The following is a 15574-nucleotide window of genomic DNA, read 5'->3' as shown; positions in this document are numbered from 1 at the left end:
AGTCATCTGTCTGCTAAAGAGGACATCATGGATCACTGGCTATATTTTATCTGAAATGTTGACAATGACTGTGACAAAGTTGTTCTTAAAAATACTGCAGCAGCGTGGACCTAATTTTGTTATTAGAACTTCTAGTTCTTTGTAACCAAACTTTTTTTTCAGATTGGTTTAATTGTGTGAATTGTTGTCTTTATATTTTATAAGACTGTGCGTACAGACAGTAAGTACGATATATGACGAAAAGACCTGCAGCTGGGGAAGTGAAGCTGATATCTAGGTCAAATGAAGTATGATCCGGTTAAATTCAGGTATGTTCCCCTCAATCCCTGAAGGTGTGTTGTGGTATCTGGGAACAAGATGTTAGCAGCAGGTTCTTTAAATCCTGGAAGGTGCAAGGTGAGGCCCTCTTGGATTAGATTTTTTTTTTCCCAGCGCATCCCACAGTTGCTAAATTTGGTTGTTTACCACTGTTCCTTTCTTGGACAGCTTTTGATAGATATAATCAGTTCACCTGTGGAGTCTTAATGTCATGCCTGATAATTGTGTGTGTCCGACCATCTGCCCATGAACTTATTTTCAAGATAAAGCAAATCATGCTGCATGACAAGGATGCTTCACATCAGTCATTTACACCAAGTGATCATCAGATTTTTGTAACAAGGAGGTCCTGGGTTTGAATCCCAGCCTGTGGTGAAAATGTATATCTATAGATAGCTGGATATAGATATCTATCTATCTATAGATATCTATATCTATCTAGCTATATATATATATATATATATATATATATATATATATATATATATATATATATATATATATATATATATATATATATATATATATATATATATATATATATACATATATAAAAGAACACAGAAATAATCTGGGGAACCTAATAAAGAAAACTCCAAAAATTAATGAGCACAGAAAGTCAAGAACAAAAAAAAAAACAAAGTCCTCACCATCATAACAGTAACATTGTCAAATAAGTTTAAATAAATCTCTTGATTTTAAATTGATATAAAATGGGTTATAATAACATGATTTATTGAGAAAAAAAATCTATATTTATAATGTGCTTATTTTATTTTATTTTAATTAGTACGTTTAACACTGTGCCAAAATGTGAAACTCAAGTTTGTTTTGTGTTAAACAACTTCGAACCTTATGGCAGCACAAATTATTTCGGGTCTGTTTTAGAAACATATAAGCTACACAATTAGTGCAAAATATCCTATAAAGACTTATGAATGTATGGTATGATTCGTGGGAGACTATTTTACCCCCTACTGTTTTGTTTATTGTAAAAGAAATAACATAAAGACTAGCAAAACTTGATCATTCTGTATGTGGGTGAAACAACAAAGCGAAAGGAGAACAAACGGAACGTCTTTCGTGTATGAAAACTGGATTTTCACCAACTAAAGTTGGTGGGATTGCATGTTGTGACCATAAAATGTCATCAGCCAGCAGCCTCAGTCCCTATCAGGCAGTCTGCTGCACAGAGCACTCTGCTCTAGCCTTGGGCGCTGGCCGCACTAGCAAATACCCTTCCCCCCCTTCGCCTCTCTCTGTCTGTCTCTCTCTTTTTTTTTTTTTTTTTTTTTTTGCGGTGACCCACCCTTCCCTTCTACACCCACCCCCTCCGCTGTCACCCTGAGGCGCTTGGCTTCCATAGTGTCAGTGCAGGGCCCTCAGTGTTGACAAAGCAGCAGGCCTTCAGAAGACACATCAAACCCCGTCCCTCCTCTGTGCTGTTAGGGAGCTCTGCGCACAACAAAAGGACAGGGACTCCGGTTCAAATCTCAGCCCTTTATGGGACACAGCAACATAGCCGCAGACAGAAGAAGGGCCCTCGAGGACGCTGTACGTACCACGACTTCCAAACATCAGCTCCAACCGTTCGAGATTAAACCCATGTCTTTTGACCGTCGTGATGACAGTGTTCTGATGGATGACTGTAAATATAAAGCATAAGTCAAGGCTGCGGGTTGATGCCATCATGACACATGCACTCTAATGAGGACTGTGGGTGCTCCGCAGTGCCAGGGACTTCCCCCCGAGGCACACAGAGTGGGGAGGATTGGTATGTGATGCATACCAGATGTGATTGGAGACATCACACTGCTCATGTTGTTACTGCTAACCAAATAGTAGCAGCAACCAAAGCAAAAGATCATTTTTCCTCTGTTCACACATTCAAGGCATGATGCCGGATCCTCTGGAAGCCAGAAGCAGAATAACACATTTCACAAGATTTAGAAGAAAAAGAAAAAAAACTTCAGAGCGAATTACAGTTTGCAGAAAAAAAAAATGAGACGGTGATGAAAACAGCAGAAGATGAGGCTGAGCAAACTGGCCTCATCATGAGGATGCAGAGAAAATGTCTAACCTCCTTACATTTTGTCAGTGTTTCAATAGTATTCATACACTGCGATTTAAAAAAAAAAAAAAAAAAACGTGTCTGGTCACCATGGAATGACAACATGGAGGTAACAGGTTACAGGATCACAACAAAGATTGCACCTTGGTCCTGTAATTTGTGCTTTAGACCACTTGATGGCAGCAAAAGAGATTATTTAACCAAAATTCAGGACAGGCTTAGATGCAAAAGATCCTTGAAATAACCAAAAGAGAGGGTTGGTGACGGGTAAAATGGATGTGGAGGCCAAAGAATACTTTTCAGAAACGCCAATATGTGTTTCAATTTATGTTTCAGGTTTATCTACTTCCTTTTTTAAATTATATAGGGGCAAATGGTTGTGATTGGCTCTTAAAGCAATACTCTTTCTAGTGTGAGCGAATCAGAATAGACCACAAAAGCATCACAAGAGAAACTCTATGTATCTACAGCGGCTTGCAAAAGTATTCACACCTCTTGAACCTTTTCACGTTTTGTCACGTTACAATCACACACTTAAGTTGGGGTTTAATGTACTATACCATCACAAAGTAACATATGGGCTGTGGCCGTCCACCTAAACTGACAAGATGGGCAAGGAGACTATTAATCAAAAGAAGTAGCCAATAGGACTGTGGTAACTTTGGAGGAGCTGCAGAGATCCACAGCTCTAATGGAGAAATTTGTTGACAAATCATGTTATCTACAAACCTAGCCTTTGATTTAAAAAAAGAAAAACAGTAGACCTGTTTAAAGTTTGGAAAAGTCATGTGGAAGACACAACAAACATGTGGAATAAGGTTACCTGGTCAGATGAGACCAAAATTAAACTTTTTTTGGCCCACATGTAAAAGGCTAAATGTGGTAAAAAAAATAAAAAATAAATACACATCACCGGGGATCAGCTATTTCCACAGTGATACATGACAGTGGGAGTACCATGCTTTAGGCAATGTTGTTTTTTATTTAGGAGGGAGATGGAAGCTGGTCAGAGTTGCTGGAAAGATGTCAAAGTTCAGATCTTAAACTAATCGAGAATCTTAAATTTAAATACTTACGCTCACAAATGCTCTCCATCCAATCTGACTCTAACCTGGCTAGGTGATAACGTGTAGCACAATTCATCTTGCAGACAAGTTTGATCTGACTGAGCCTGAGTTGTTTTGTTTGAAGAATGGCCAAAGATTTCAGCCTGGACATGAGAAAATGGGTTTGAAAACCAAATGTCCTACTCTTTCCACTTCAAAAACTTTGGTCCACCACCCAGGAAATGTCTTTGAAGCTTGTGGCTATAGCTAAGATGACAGCATGTGTAAAAGGGAAAATAAAAGTCTTGTGAGGCACGGCAAATTAGATTCAATAATGCACATTTGTAGTATGTAATCGCATTTGCCCAAAATGTTGTGTTTTTGTTCCCTGTCTTGTTAATTAATGTTTGCTCAGTGTCTTAAACAATCACTCAAACGTTGTGAGGGCACCAGAGATATCCTGACAGCCTCGGCGTCATTTCCAATCAACTGTTCGTGAAATTGACTCATAACACCAACTCTCAGAAGTATGCAGATAGTAAACACTCTCTTTGTGCCGCCGCTTTTTCGGAAACTTAATTGTTGGCCTTAAGCACTTCAGGGAATTCTGCATTGTGCTTGTTAGATGTTTGTGTGCAACACAACGCATGTTCTATTAATAAACTGACACCCTATTACCCCCCCTCCCCTGTTCCTCCTCCATCTCTTCCTCTCTCTCTCTCTCTCTCTTTCTGAAATAATGAACAATAAGTGTCGCTGCTGCACCTCAGACACACACCAACATCAAGCAGAATGTCAAATGGCTCCAAGAACGGCTCGATTGACAGCAACGGAGATCCACAAGGCATGCAGATGACTTAAAGCGAGTTCTCAATGTTCTTTTCAAACTTTCTCCACCTGCCAGAGGGCAAAGCATAAGTTTTGATCGGATGTGTTGCGGTTGAAAGAGATTCTTGCAAATGCTCACACTTAAAGGGGTGGCTCTGACTGTACCTACTGTTTTCACCTAAGTGTACAGTAAGTGAGATACTTGGTCCGGGTGAACCAAAAGATATCTGGCAGCAAGTTTTAACCCTTTTGAGCTTCATATCAGAAATAAACTTGAGAAGATTCTACTCCTTATAAACCTAAGTGTTTATTGGATGCTTTTAACAAAATATCTAAATCTATTAGATTGTTACATGAATTGACTATTGGCAACAGACTTGAACTGTGGAATTTTATTTTTATACACAATACAAATAAAATCAATAAATCTACTAAAGAACAACTTGACCCCAATGACCAATAAAGGATTCATGTAAAGCCAAATTCATACAGTTGACACACACATTTTCCCTATATTTCTTTTTCATTCATGTCCTGATGCATCTGAATAATCCAGGTACAAAAATACACCAAAAAGAAGAAGAAGAAAAGAAACTGAGTGGGTCCTCTAGATGGGTTCTTCTTTGTTGAAACGCTTTGCCTCTTCTCCGACAGACTTCATCAGTCTGAAGAGTTGTAGGTAAACTCAGTCTTATAAGCAGTACCTTCGCATAGTGGATCAACACGGTTAACTGTGACAATCAAAACTGGTTGTTCACATACAAAAGAGGACCATCAGGCTACCAACTGATCGTTAGTGCTCTGACAGCCACTTATAGCTCCCAGGGGGCTGAGTGATACTTGCAATAACAGCATTGTAAGAGCAGCACAATTGGACCTGAGTGAAAAATCTGTTTTGTATTTTTCATTTTGGCACCACATTTCAGAAAGTGCTGCCATAGCGACCTTTTGAATAAAAGCGGGACTTACCACCTGCAATACGTAACCTTCCACCAGGGGGAATCAGACTGGGATTTGATACAAATAGGATTTTGAGTAAAGTAGAAGTTTCAGAAATGTGTATCAAAAAGTATGGGATAAGAACTGGGACCAAAAACACTATACTAAATGGAAGAACCTATGGGATTGTCCACACTATGGGACGAGTGTTGTGGAATATTTTATTCCCAATGAGTGTGTTGGCTGCAAACATATTGATTGATTATTGCATCATGATTCCAGATTAGTCAGATTACCACAAAGTGCCAGGAAATGGTACAATCACGGGTTAACGCAGGAGTCGGGGCTACATCTTGCGACCCCCCTGCAGTACGTCCACGACCCCCACGTTGAAGACCTCTGGATTAAAGCACAGAGTTTGATCTCACATCAGAGGGAGACCTTGTCTAGGTGGGAAAAAAAATGTTTTTAAACAAAAAGAAAAACTGAACTCATTTGTGGGGGGGTTTTAGCAAAAGATTATCTTATGATCTATAAATGTTCTTGTGGTGAGTCAGTATTTTCAGTTGTGAGTAGCATTGAGCATGCATATAAAAAGACTCCCTGATACAATGCAGAGCAGCTTTATAGGTTTCCTTTGCTGAAAGAACAATGCTGGAAGCAGATTTAGACATGGTGTTGTCCTCTGTGCCACTTTAAGCGACCAGCACCACTAATAGCACCTGCTTTTGGACCTAGAGGCAAAGTTATTACTGGTATAGGGTCATGCATTAATTCATCCCCCTCATTAGCATATAAAGTCTGAAAGAGACTTTGATATTTTGATGGATTTATGCGGCATCTTGCTGCAGCTTAAACATCTTGATTCATAATTATGGAAGAATCCATATTAGCCCTTCTAAAGCATGAATTATGAAAACCTCATTCAGGATTGTGTTTTTAATAATTTCTAAATTTAATCAATTGGGCTTTCTTTCTAAACATCTAAACAATGTTTCAGATGTACAGAGGAGGAAGGTGTAAGAGATAAACAAATTACTGAAATACATTTTAAAAAAACGAAAAAGTAGCTAAGTACTTTTTTAAAAAAAAAAAAAAAGGAATTTCTCTAAAACAAAACATTCACTGCTGCCAAGAAAATTCAGCAACAATGTATTCACAGTAATAATCACAGATCAGGTTAAATAGGTTAAAATAAATACTACAGATCAGCTGAAAGGATATGCCCAATGTGTTATCCCTGGCTGGCTGCCGGTTATGTGGGTTTGAAGACATTTTTTTGCATGGCTGCCCAGTAGGTGAAAGTGTCTGAAAAGCCACTCTAAGTCCAACAAGGTAGTTACCCTCAGCACCCACACATGGAAGAAAAAAAGCTTTTGATTAGCTGTCCACAGTACTGCCCACTAGGAATGGGCAGGAGAGGGTTAATTGGTTCAAACGTTTGCCCTTCTAGACCTAAAGTCCAGAGTGTATTTAGTAGAACAAACCCTTAATGAAAGCAGGAACAGATTTGCACTTGCATCCTGGAGACCAGATGCCAATAATCTCATTACCTAGGACAAATAATACCATCAGATATTTGTTCTTTATCCTTAGAAAAGGAGGACAAATCTGTTTCAGCCCTCCACTCTCCTCGGGTCGTGGTCAGGTGGGCAGATATTTTGGATTTCTTCTGAAATCTCAGAGCTGTGTGCAAATACTCAAGATGACCTACTTCTTCCTCTCAGACACCGATAAAATCCATAAATTAAGGAAATTAACTGATGGGGCCCGGGGCCACTTTGTAAGCTATTTAAATCGTTAAATTTACAACATCCCTGCATACTTCATGTAATTGAACTTACTCCAGGCTTGTTTCCTTTAATGAGAAAAAAAAATCTGTTTCCCCCTCCAGTTTTTACCTCTGGAAACAACAAATCTGAGCCAGAGGGCGTGAAGTGGGAGCGCTGCGAGGCGTGCTGAGGTCTCGCTAATTATATGAAAAGTTAGCCTGCCTCAAGCAGAGATGCATGCTCACACTCCTATCACTCCTGCTGCCACATATCACCAGCGAGATCACGTATTTGTATCTTTTAATTGCTACTTTATGCACCCACAAAAACAGCTATAATGTGGCAAACCCAGAGGTTCAGTGGTGGAAACAAAGGGGAGGGGGGGGTCAAAAGGCACCCTTCTCTTCTGAGGAGGAGGAAGTCGGTGTTCGTGATTCAATATGAGGAAAGGAATTGGGTTAAAACAGCTTTCATGAGAGTATTACAAGGTGAAAACTCCTAAAAAAACAATCTTGTAAAGTCAAAAGCATTGCATTAAAAGAATATTAGTCAAACATGCCGGTGGAAGTGTGATGGTCTGGGGCGGCCTTCCTGCTTAGAGACTTGGACCACTTGCCGTAACTAATTCTGCTGTCTACCAAAGATTCAACAAGAATTCATCCAGGAGGTCCCAAAGGAACCTAAAACCACATCAGTCAGCTCAGGCATTTTGGGTTGATTCAATCTACCATCAATTGGGGAACAGTAGTGCAGGAGCTGGGAGCTGTGGGTGGGTTGCCGGTGTGAACACTGCTGCGACCGTCTCAGTCGTTGTGTTTTTGAGTGAGAAATTTCGCCTGCTTTGCCTGCTGGCGGTGGTCAGATGGTCTGATGACGCCGATTGCATGGCAGCCTCCCTTCTGTCGGTCTACCCCAGCGCAGCCGTGGGGTCCCACCGGCAGCGTACCACTGTCAGCGTCTGAAAGTGTGAGTGAATGGGTAAATGACTGATTGTAGTGTGAAGCACTTTGGGGTCCTCAGGACTTGATAAAGCGCTACAAATACAGCCAATTTACCATTTACCATTGAGTCGCCAACTTTGCTGCAAGCCGTCATACTGAGAATGCATATGGTGATGGTAGGAAGAAAAACTTTCGTTCATCATAACCTAGCTCAGACAAAATGGCAATCCACCTCACCCCCTTACGGATTTGAAAATACTGAGCGGCCATAAAAATACACAAACACATAAGCAACCAGTCCAAGAATACTTTAAAGAATAAGTAAAGTGCTATGTCCCATTCAGTGGCTTCATCTTGGAGATAAACACAGCAAACAAAAACAAAAAAAGCAGTGAGACAGAGATGGAGAGCAGAGTGTATGTAGCAGGAAGTCCTCTTTCAGTTGCTGTGTCTAACAGAGACAGGGTTCAACACAGAACGACAGGGTCAAGTGTTTCATCTGTAGAAAGAGAACAAGAAGTTATTGGCAGCATCAGCTCAGCCAGGGCCCCCTCCAGGTAGCCTTTGCAATTTGAGATCCTTTAACCAATTTCAAGTTGACAGATTCCGTTGAAGTGATTTCTTGACTATGCGGGTCTAGCAGTCATTAGACCGAGTGTGACTAGCTTCAAACCTAATTCAAGCAAAAGGATGCTTATTGTATTTTCTCTGATTATCTTTGTCAGGTATTATAATTTGTCTGTTTTTGTCACACACCTAAATGTTTTAGATCATCAAAGGAAGTCATTAAAGAGGGTAGGGGTTCTTTTTACATTTGTCGGTGCTGTACGTAAATTCAGGCTGGTAAAATAATCGACTGAATTTAAACATGACACAATAAAACTTAATAAGATTTTTGTTGGGTAACAATTCCTTATTTGCAAAACATCAATTCCTTAAAAAAATAATAAAATTGGGCCCCCAAACCTCAGGGCTCAGAGGTACTGCCTTGACTAGACCTTACTAAAGTCCGGCCCAGGCTATGAAGAATGGAGACCAAACCTCTGACAGCTTCGTGGACCAATAACAACTTTCTACACTGGTTGGCGCCAAATATCAAGAAACCAGTGTGACACCTCGGAAACGGAGCTGGTACAGGGTAATTACTGGGCTCGATGCTGCATCAATTATTCACAGTTATTTACCCACGAATAAACAAACACACAAATAAATAAATAAATAAATAAATAACCCTCTGCCAAGGTGTGTGCACCTGATTCATCCCCTATAAGTTTCCTCCTTTCAGTTCTCCAGGGCTCGCCTGTGTCACCCTGTGCTGGGGTAAAAAAAATAATAATAACAATAATCATTATCTTCTTTTTTTTCCCCCCAAAAAAAATCAGAAAAGTCTGGAGGCTGCCTGGTTTTTCACTTGGGAGAGAGGAGGGGGTTGGAGGAGGAGGAGGTGGGGGAGGAGGAGGGGGGTGTTCCGCGCAGATATCTCCATCTAAGCCCTGCGCTATAATTGAAATGGCGCATTTGGCTGCAGGCAGGTTGTGAGGGCGCTTTCTGCAGCAGCATGCATGCATGTCCATGGACGTCATTTGATTTTAATGGCCTGCAGGAAATTTGGCGTTACAACTCCAGACATTAAGACAGAAGAGGGAGAGAGAAGGAAGGAGTGAATGGGGGGAGAGAAGGGACACTGAAAGATTTATATTTTTTTTTTTCCAAGGATATCTCTTCGTTTTTACATTTTTAACCTGAGACTTTATCAACAAGTTACACGCTGCCCGGGTGAAGGACCATGGCCGCTTGCTTGGTTTTAAACTTTCCATTCAGGCTGGAGATGGAGATGCGTTGCTGTTAGCTGGACTGCCTGCGGACCTGTCTCATCAGACGAAATGACAATGACTAAAATCTGCTAAATCTGAATCTGACACTTCCCTGTTTGGATTCATCCCCCCCTCTAAATCACAACTTCACCCCGCTCCACTTTTTTTGCCGTCAACAAAAAAAAAGAGAGAGAAGTTTTTGCTATCTGTGAAGTCATAATTTGAGGAATAGTGGGGTATCACGTTTTCTTCCTTGAGAAAATTGCCCAGGCGAGAGAGTGGAGTTGAGCTAATTGTAGCCTAATCCCTGGCCCAGAGGCGCTCGGGCAGCCCGGAGCGAGAATTTTCTTTTTTAGCTCCGCTCTGTTATTTAGAGACGGATTATTGGCTTTCTTTCCTCTCATAACAAACCACAGGGGCAGTTTTCATTTAGGCAAAAAGAGAAGGGAAAAAAAAGGCAGAAAACAGACAGGGGAAACAACGGTTGCGGGATTCCAACAAGAGCGCACATTTTTTTTTTTACGCGTATCCGAACAAGAGCGTTGAAGGGGGGAAGGAGATCATCTCATCTATGTTCAAGGTAAGGACGCTTCCTGTGTGCTTTGGTACAAAGCAGCTCGATGAGGACAGGTCGACACTGCCTTGCAAATAGAGCCTTTAAAGCCACAGAGACACCCCCCCTCTGAGAGCAGTCGACCCCGGCCATCTCTGATAGGAGAGAGAAAAAAAAAGACAGTTTTTTTGCGAGATTTGGGTTAACAACAAAAAAAAAAAAAAAAAAAAGATTCGTGTTAGCTCAGTTCTCGGTGCGGGAAGCTGGATGCGTTTGTAGTTTTTTGGAGAAAAGATTGCGGGGGGGGTTAACGCGGACAGCAACTGGGACTGACCGCCGACACGGATTTCATCTGGACTCCCTACAATGTTTGAAACGGTAGGGTTGCTATTATATTACTGAATCCAATTCTCTCTTCTTTTTTTTAGTCAAAGTGGGAGCTTTGCGTCTGCGCTGAGCTGAACGGCTGCTGCTGCTGCTCCTGCCGCTGGGAGTCAGAAGCCAGCGGCTGCATTTTTCCCCTCTTTTTTGTTGTTTAGACGAGTATGAGTTGTGTGAAGCAGCTGTAAATTACACGTGTATGCATTCTGCTTTTAATTTGTGCTGAAGGAATGAGGCGCCATGTTGAGCATTTCGGAGATTAAAGGCAGAGCGCGAGCTTGTGATGTTCGTGTTTATCGTGCCGTTGATGTTTCCAACCTCCCTTTACCCCCTTTTTAATGACACAAAATATCTTTAAACCGGGAGTCATCTGAGTTTTGAAAGTTGCTGCTGTGATTTTATTTATTTATTTATTTATTTTGGAGGGGTCCGTTACGTCTTGAAGGCTGGCGTGGGTTAGAAGAGGCATTAAGTAAAAATGACTGCTGACTGAGCGACGAGATTAGACGTCCAGGAAGGAGAATTATGGATCTAATTTTCCATTTGTTCCTCGTGCAAATCATAATGCAGGATTAATGGCTGGATGGTGCGGACAGAGAGGGAGAGAGAGACAGACAGAGAAAGAGAGAGAGAGAGAGAGAGATGCCGGTGATGGGACAGGCCATGTGACAGGAGCAAAAACTTCCAAGCCTCTCCAATAATTGTTTCTTTCTGTCTGCCTATTGTTTCCCCTGAAAAGTAACCCAGTCCAGTGGCACATCTTTCTGAGCCGCAGCCCGCAGGGATCATCAGGAGCCCTGCGCAACGGCAAACTGATATATTGTGTGCATTTAGTGGAAGTTTTCTTTTATAGCTTAGCTTTTTATGACGTTTTGGTGCTATTTTGGAATTTCAATCAGTAAACTCTATTTACTTAAACACGTTTCGCATATGACCTGAAACACTCACCTAGCAGGATGAGTATGATCGCTATACGGACAGGCCTTTCCCAACCGAGAGGGTGGACGCAGTTGTGGCCAGACCGTGGTTTGTTGGTGAACCATTTTTTGCACAGGTTGGATACAAGTCTGATCCTCTCATTTAGCCTCTCTCCCGCTCCTCTTTAAGCACGACCAGAATATGATTACGGCGTGCCGACGTGGTTGGAAACATTTTTTCAAAGCATTTAATCAGTTAATGCAACTCAGCTCCTGTCTGCCCCCACCGTGCGTGCTACCAATAAACTACCAAACACGATGTCACGGTAATCTGGTTATTTATTTTTTCCTCTGTGTGTTGTTGTAGTTTTTTTTTTTTATTTTGTGTTGAAATTATCTCAGGAGTTTTACTCACAGCAAAGACTGTTCACACCGGTTCATTGCCAGTGTGGACCGTGCGCTTTTACGCGCCGTGTTGCGTTTTTACCTGTTTGGTGCTTATAAGGGCAGTCAGTCACGTGACAAGCGATCACCTTGGAGTGTTGTGCATTGAATACGTGTGCGTGTTGTTCGTAGTTAAGGTAAAGTTTCACCTCCTGAGTTCCCTTCACCCTCCCACCTTGACTACCCTCCTCTCAGATTGGTGATTGGTGCGTCTTTGCGCATTACGTCTAACACATAAGGCGACCTTTAATTAGAATATTGCAGCAGCAGTTTATTTTATCCCCCTGGAGGCTGACACCTAGCATCACCCACACCCCTCCTTTCTCTCTCTCTCTTCCTATCTGTCTATCTCTCTCTCTCTCTCGCTCGCTCTCTTTCTCTCTCTCTCAGCCCTCTTCTCTAATAAGCATCCTCCTATCCTAGCCTGCGGTGCTGCATGAAAAGATGCAAACATACTTAATTAGAGCGGTGGCAATAATTTCCAAGCTAAATATGCGACCAGACAGACATGGAAGCGATCTGATAGCATTCAGCAAGGATATACCCTCTTCTTCCCCGTACAGGATCACTGTGTAGTGCTTTTTTCACCCCTCCTTTACCTTTGTTCCCATGGCTTTTCTCTACACTTGCTTTCAGGAGGGAAGAAGCATGTCACGGCTGTCTCTGACCCGGTCCCCGGTCTCTCCCCTGGCCGCTCAGGGGATCCCTCTGCCGGCTCAGCTGACCAAGGCGAACGCCCCCGTGCACATTGACGTCGGAGGACACATGTACACCAGCAGCTTGGCGACCCTCACCAAGTACCCAGACTCTAGGTAAGAAACAAGCATTTGATATACTTAAAAAAAAAATGTGTTTTGTTTTTTTTTATCAAGCTTTAGATCAAATAAGTTAAGTTATTAAAAATAACAAGCTATTAATAAAAAACGAAAAATTAACAACTGATTATATTTAAATGGTCAAATAAAAAAATGATAATTCTTATTTAATCGAACATTTAAGTGGGAAACATTAAAGTTAAATAAACTGATTTTAGTGTTGAAAATCAGGGACCTGCTATAAAATTGCTGGACAGTGTCATTGTGATGCTAATAAGTCGTTCAGCTGCTCTGCAACTTTTACAATGAAGTCAGTTTAACAGCAGAGATGCACCGATCAGGCTTTTCCTGACCAATGCCAATTTCTAGTCCTCTTTGACATTTTAAAATTTTATTCTAAGGACCATAGCACATAAATGAAAGAAAAAAATGTTTCCTTGGTAGTGGTGGTAGTCTTGGAAAATAAATGAAATTGAAGGGATTACAACACTGTTCCTAATTATGTATCGAATCATGCGTTCCTATTTCATATTTCACATTTTAATAATGAAACTGTAAAAAGTGCCTCTAAGCACATGTTATTGGTCGATCAAATTAAAGACTCAAAATTATTGGTGTTTTCACTTTAGAAGCATTTACCAAATAGGGTAAAAAATAAATTTTCAGTATTTGATCTACCAATTTATGATTAGTGTCCATCTCTGCCTGATTGATCAGTGCAATTTTTTTAAACTTTTTAACTGAACTTTAAAACTAGTAAATTGATGGTTATTGGACTACTTTTGTCATTTCTCCCATTATTACACTCTTGACTATCAAAAATCTCTGTTTTTCTGATGTCAGTTATATAGTGCTTTCTGAATTTTTATTTAATATTATAAGTAGTCTCCCCAGCATGGTGCATGTTGTCTCTTTGTTGCTTTACGACCAGCTTTATTATTGTTACTATCTGTAACAATATCTCTATCTGGGTTGACCTCAAGACAGTTTGATACTATGTGAAGAGAAGTAGTTAATTTTGCCTTATTGTGCTCCAACTCTTGTCTTAATTTTAAGTTTCCTGCAACACAAGATAACATCATGGATTATCATCTGGAGGAAAACTTTAGTCTCCTAAGTTTTCTGCCAGACAATCTAGTATAATGTAGCATATTTATGTATAATTTCAAAGAAGAATAACAGTATAAGGTTTGATGAGTTGCAACATTTATTATTTATTTTTGTTCACATAAATTTATCCCTCATAGGGGCCATTCTTGAATGCCTGTCACTGACTTTTGACCCCACCTCCAAATGCTACTATAATACCTTATTTAGGTCAATAATTAGGAGACATGTAGTGCTTTAAAATGCTGGACACATTTTTTTGTGATAGCTAAACATGTTCTAACATATTCATGCAACAGATTTACTTGAAAACATAAAAGCACAGACTATTATCTTAAAATGGATCAATACTTTTCCTCTTCTTGTTCCTCCTTCTTCTTCTTCTTCTTTGTACTTGGATTCAAATTTCAGGTCATGCAATGGTAACTCGCCTAAATACAACTTTTTTACATTCTGTTTTAGCTTTTGATGTCAGTGTCCCACTATGATTTTTATTAGCGGCCGACATCCGCACACAGCTTTTTGGATGCACCGCTACTAATAATGCAGTTTAACACTCACACTGATTTTGCTGGTTGTAATCATCTTCTTTTTTTGTGGTCGTTATTAGCTCAATTCCAAAACAGTTACACCACCACAAGCAGCTCTGAAAGCGAACAAAACTAACCCTGAAACCTCCGCTGATTTGAAATGTCTCCTTTTACAGCCTTTGCGTGGAAGGCACAGTGTCATTCGTTGCATTGTAGCGCCTTCAGTTCTGCATCAGCTGAGTCCCCAGTGGGCCAAGGTAAACATGCACCAGAGGATCTGCCAAATTGGCTACAAGAAAACCATCCATGTATTCCCTTGGTGATAAAATTATGATATTCAGAAAGGCTGCTGACAGGAAATCCCTGACAGCTTCTTCTTTTATCCCGCTGCAACATGAAACGAGTACAAAAAAAATAAAATAAAAAAATATATAAAGCTCAGCCCAGGCAGCAGTTTAATATCATTTTTCCTCATCAAGATGATTTCCTGTGCACGCTTTCAGCAGTACTTCAGGTTTATGCAGTGGATAGTTTATCGCTTCTGTGCTTCTCCACTGGTGTAAATTTACACCATACAAAGAAGTTATTCAAGCAGTGACACACACACACACACACACACACAGAGTTAAAATGCAGCACAGAGCCACGTCAGAGCATCCAAACGGTGCTTTTACAGTGGGAGTAAAGACTAGATATCAGTGTAAGTTGGTTGGAGTGCTCTTTCCTCTTTCTCTCCTCTGCACACATGCTCCTTTGCTTCCTTCCTCTCACTCCCTCTATCTGTCTCTTGCTGTTTCTTTCTCACTCTGGATCACACACAAACACACACACACACACACATATGCATACACTCACTGTTTCTCTCCCTCTCCCAACCTCCTCGGCGTATAGTTGCCCTCGGGGCTCCACTTTCCACTGAAGCCAGAGGAAGGAGGGGGCCCTTTTGTGTGAATTAGGATAATGGCTGACAGCAGAAAGCAAAACAATTACACTGGCATGAGCATGTGTGCCGCGTTGAGCCGCGTTCGGTCGAGCAGGGCGGAGCACCGAAAACGTGACAAGAGAGAGAGAGAGAGAGAGAGAGAGAGCGGGGCTAAA

The 15574-nt window shown here is 40.9% G+C and overlaps 1 protein-coding gene across 3 annotated transcripts in view; it reads left to right on the top strand.

Annotated features, from left to right (window-relative positions):
* The first annotated feature begins 9392 nt into the window (after positions 1–9392).
* The window catches only part of LOC105930453 (BTB/POZ domain-containing protein kctd15), a 42905-nt gene continuing 36723 nt past the window's right edge, over positions 9393–15574 (top strand). Inside the window, exons 1-2 of one of the 3 annotated variants that reach the window (XM_012868680.3) lie at positions 9393–10309; positions 12661–12836. In XM_012868680.3, coding sequence (XP_012724134.1) covers positions 10301–10309; positions 12661–12836 — 185 coding nt within the window. In that variant the 5' untranslated portion in view covers positions 9393–10300. The other 2 variants (XM_012868679.3, XM_021319584.2) reach the window with 2 other exon arrangements.

This window comes from Fundulus heteroclitus, chromosome 4 (genome assembly GCF_011125445.2).
Source record: "Fundulus heteroclitus isolate FHET01 chromosome 4, MU-UCD_Fhet_4.1, whole genome shotgun sequence".
In the NCBI taxonomy this organism is placed as follows: Eukaryota; Metazoa; Chordata; class Actinopteri; order Cyprinodontiformes; family Fundulidae; genus Fundulus; species Fundulus heteroclitus.
The sequence above is the reverse complement of the archived record's forward strand: the minus strand, read 5'-3'. Positions and strand labels throughout refer to the sequence as shown.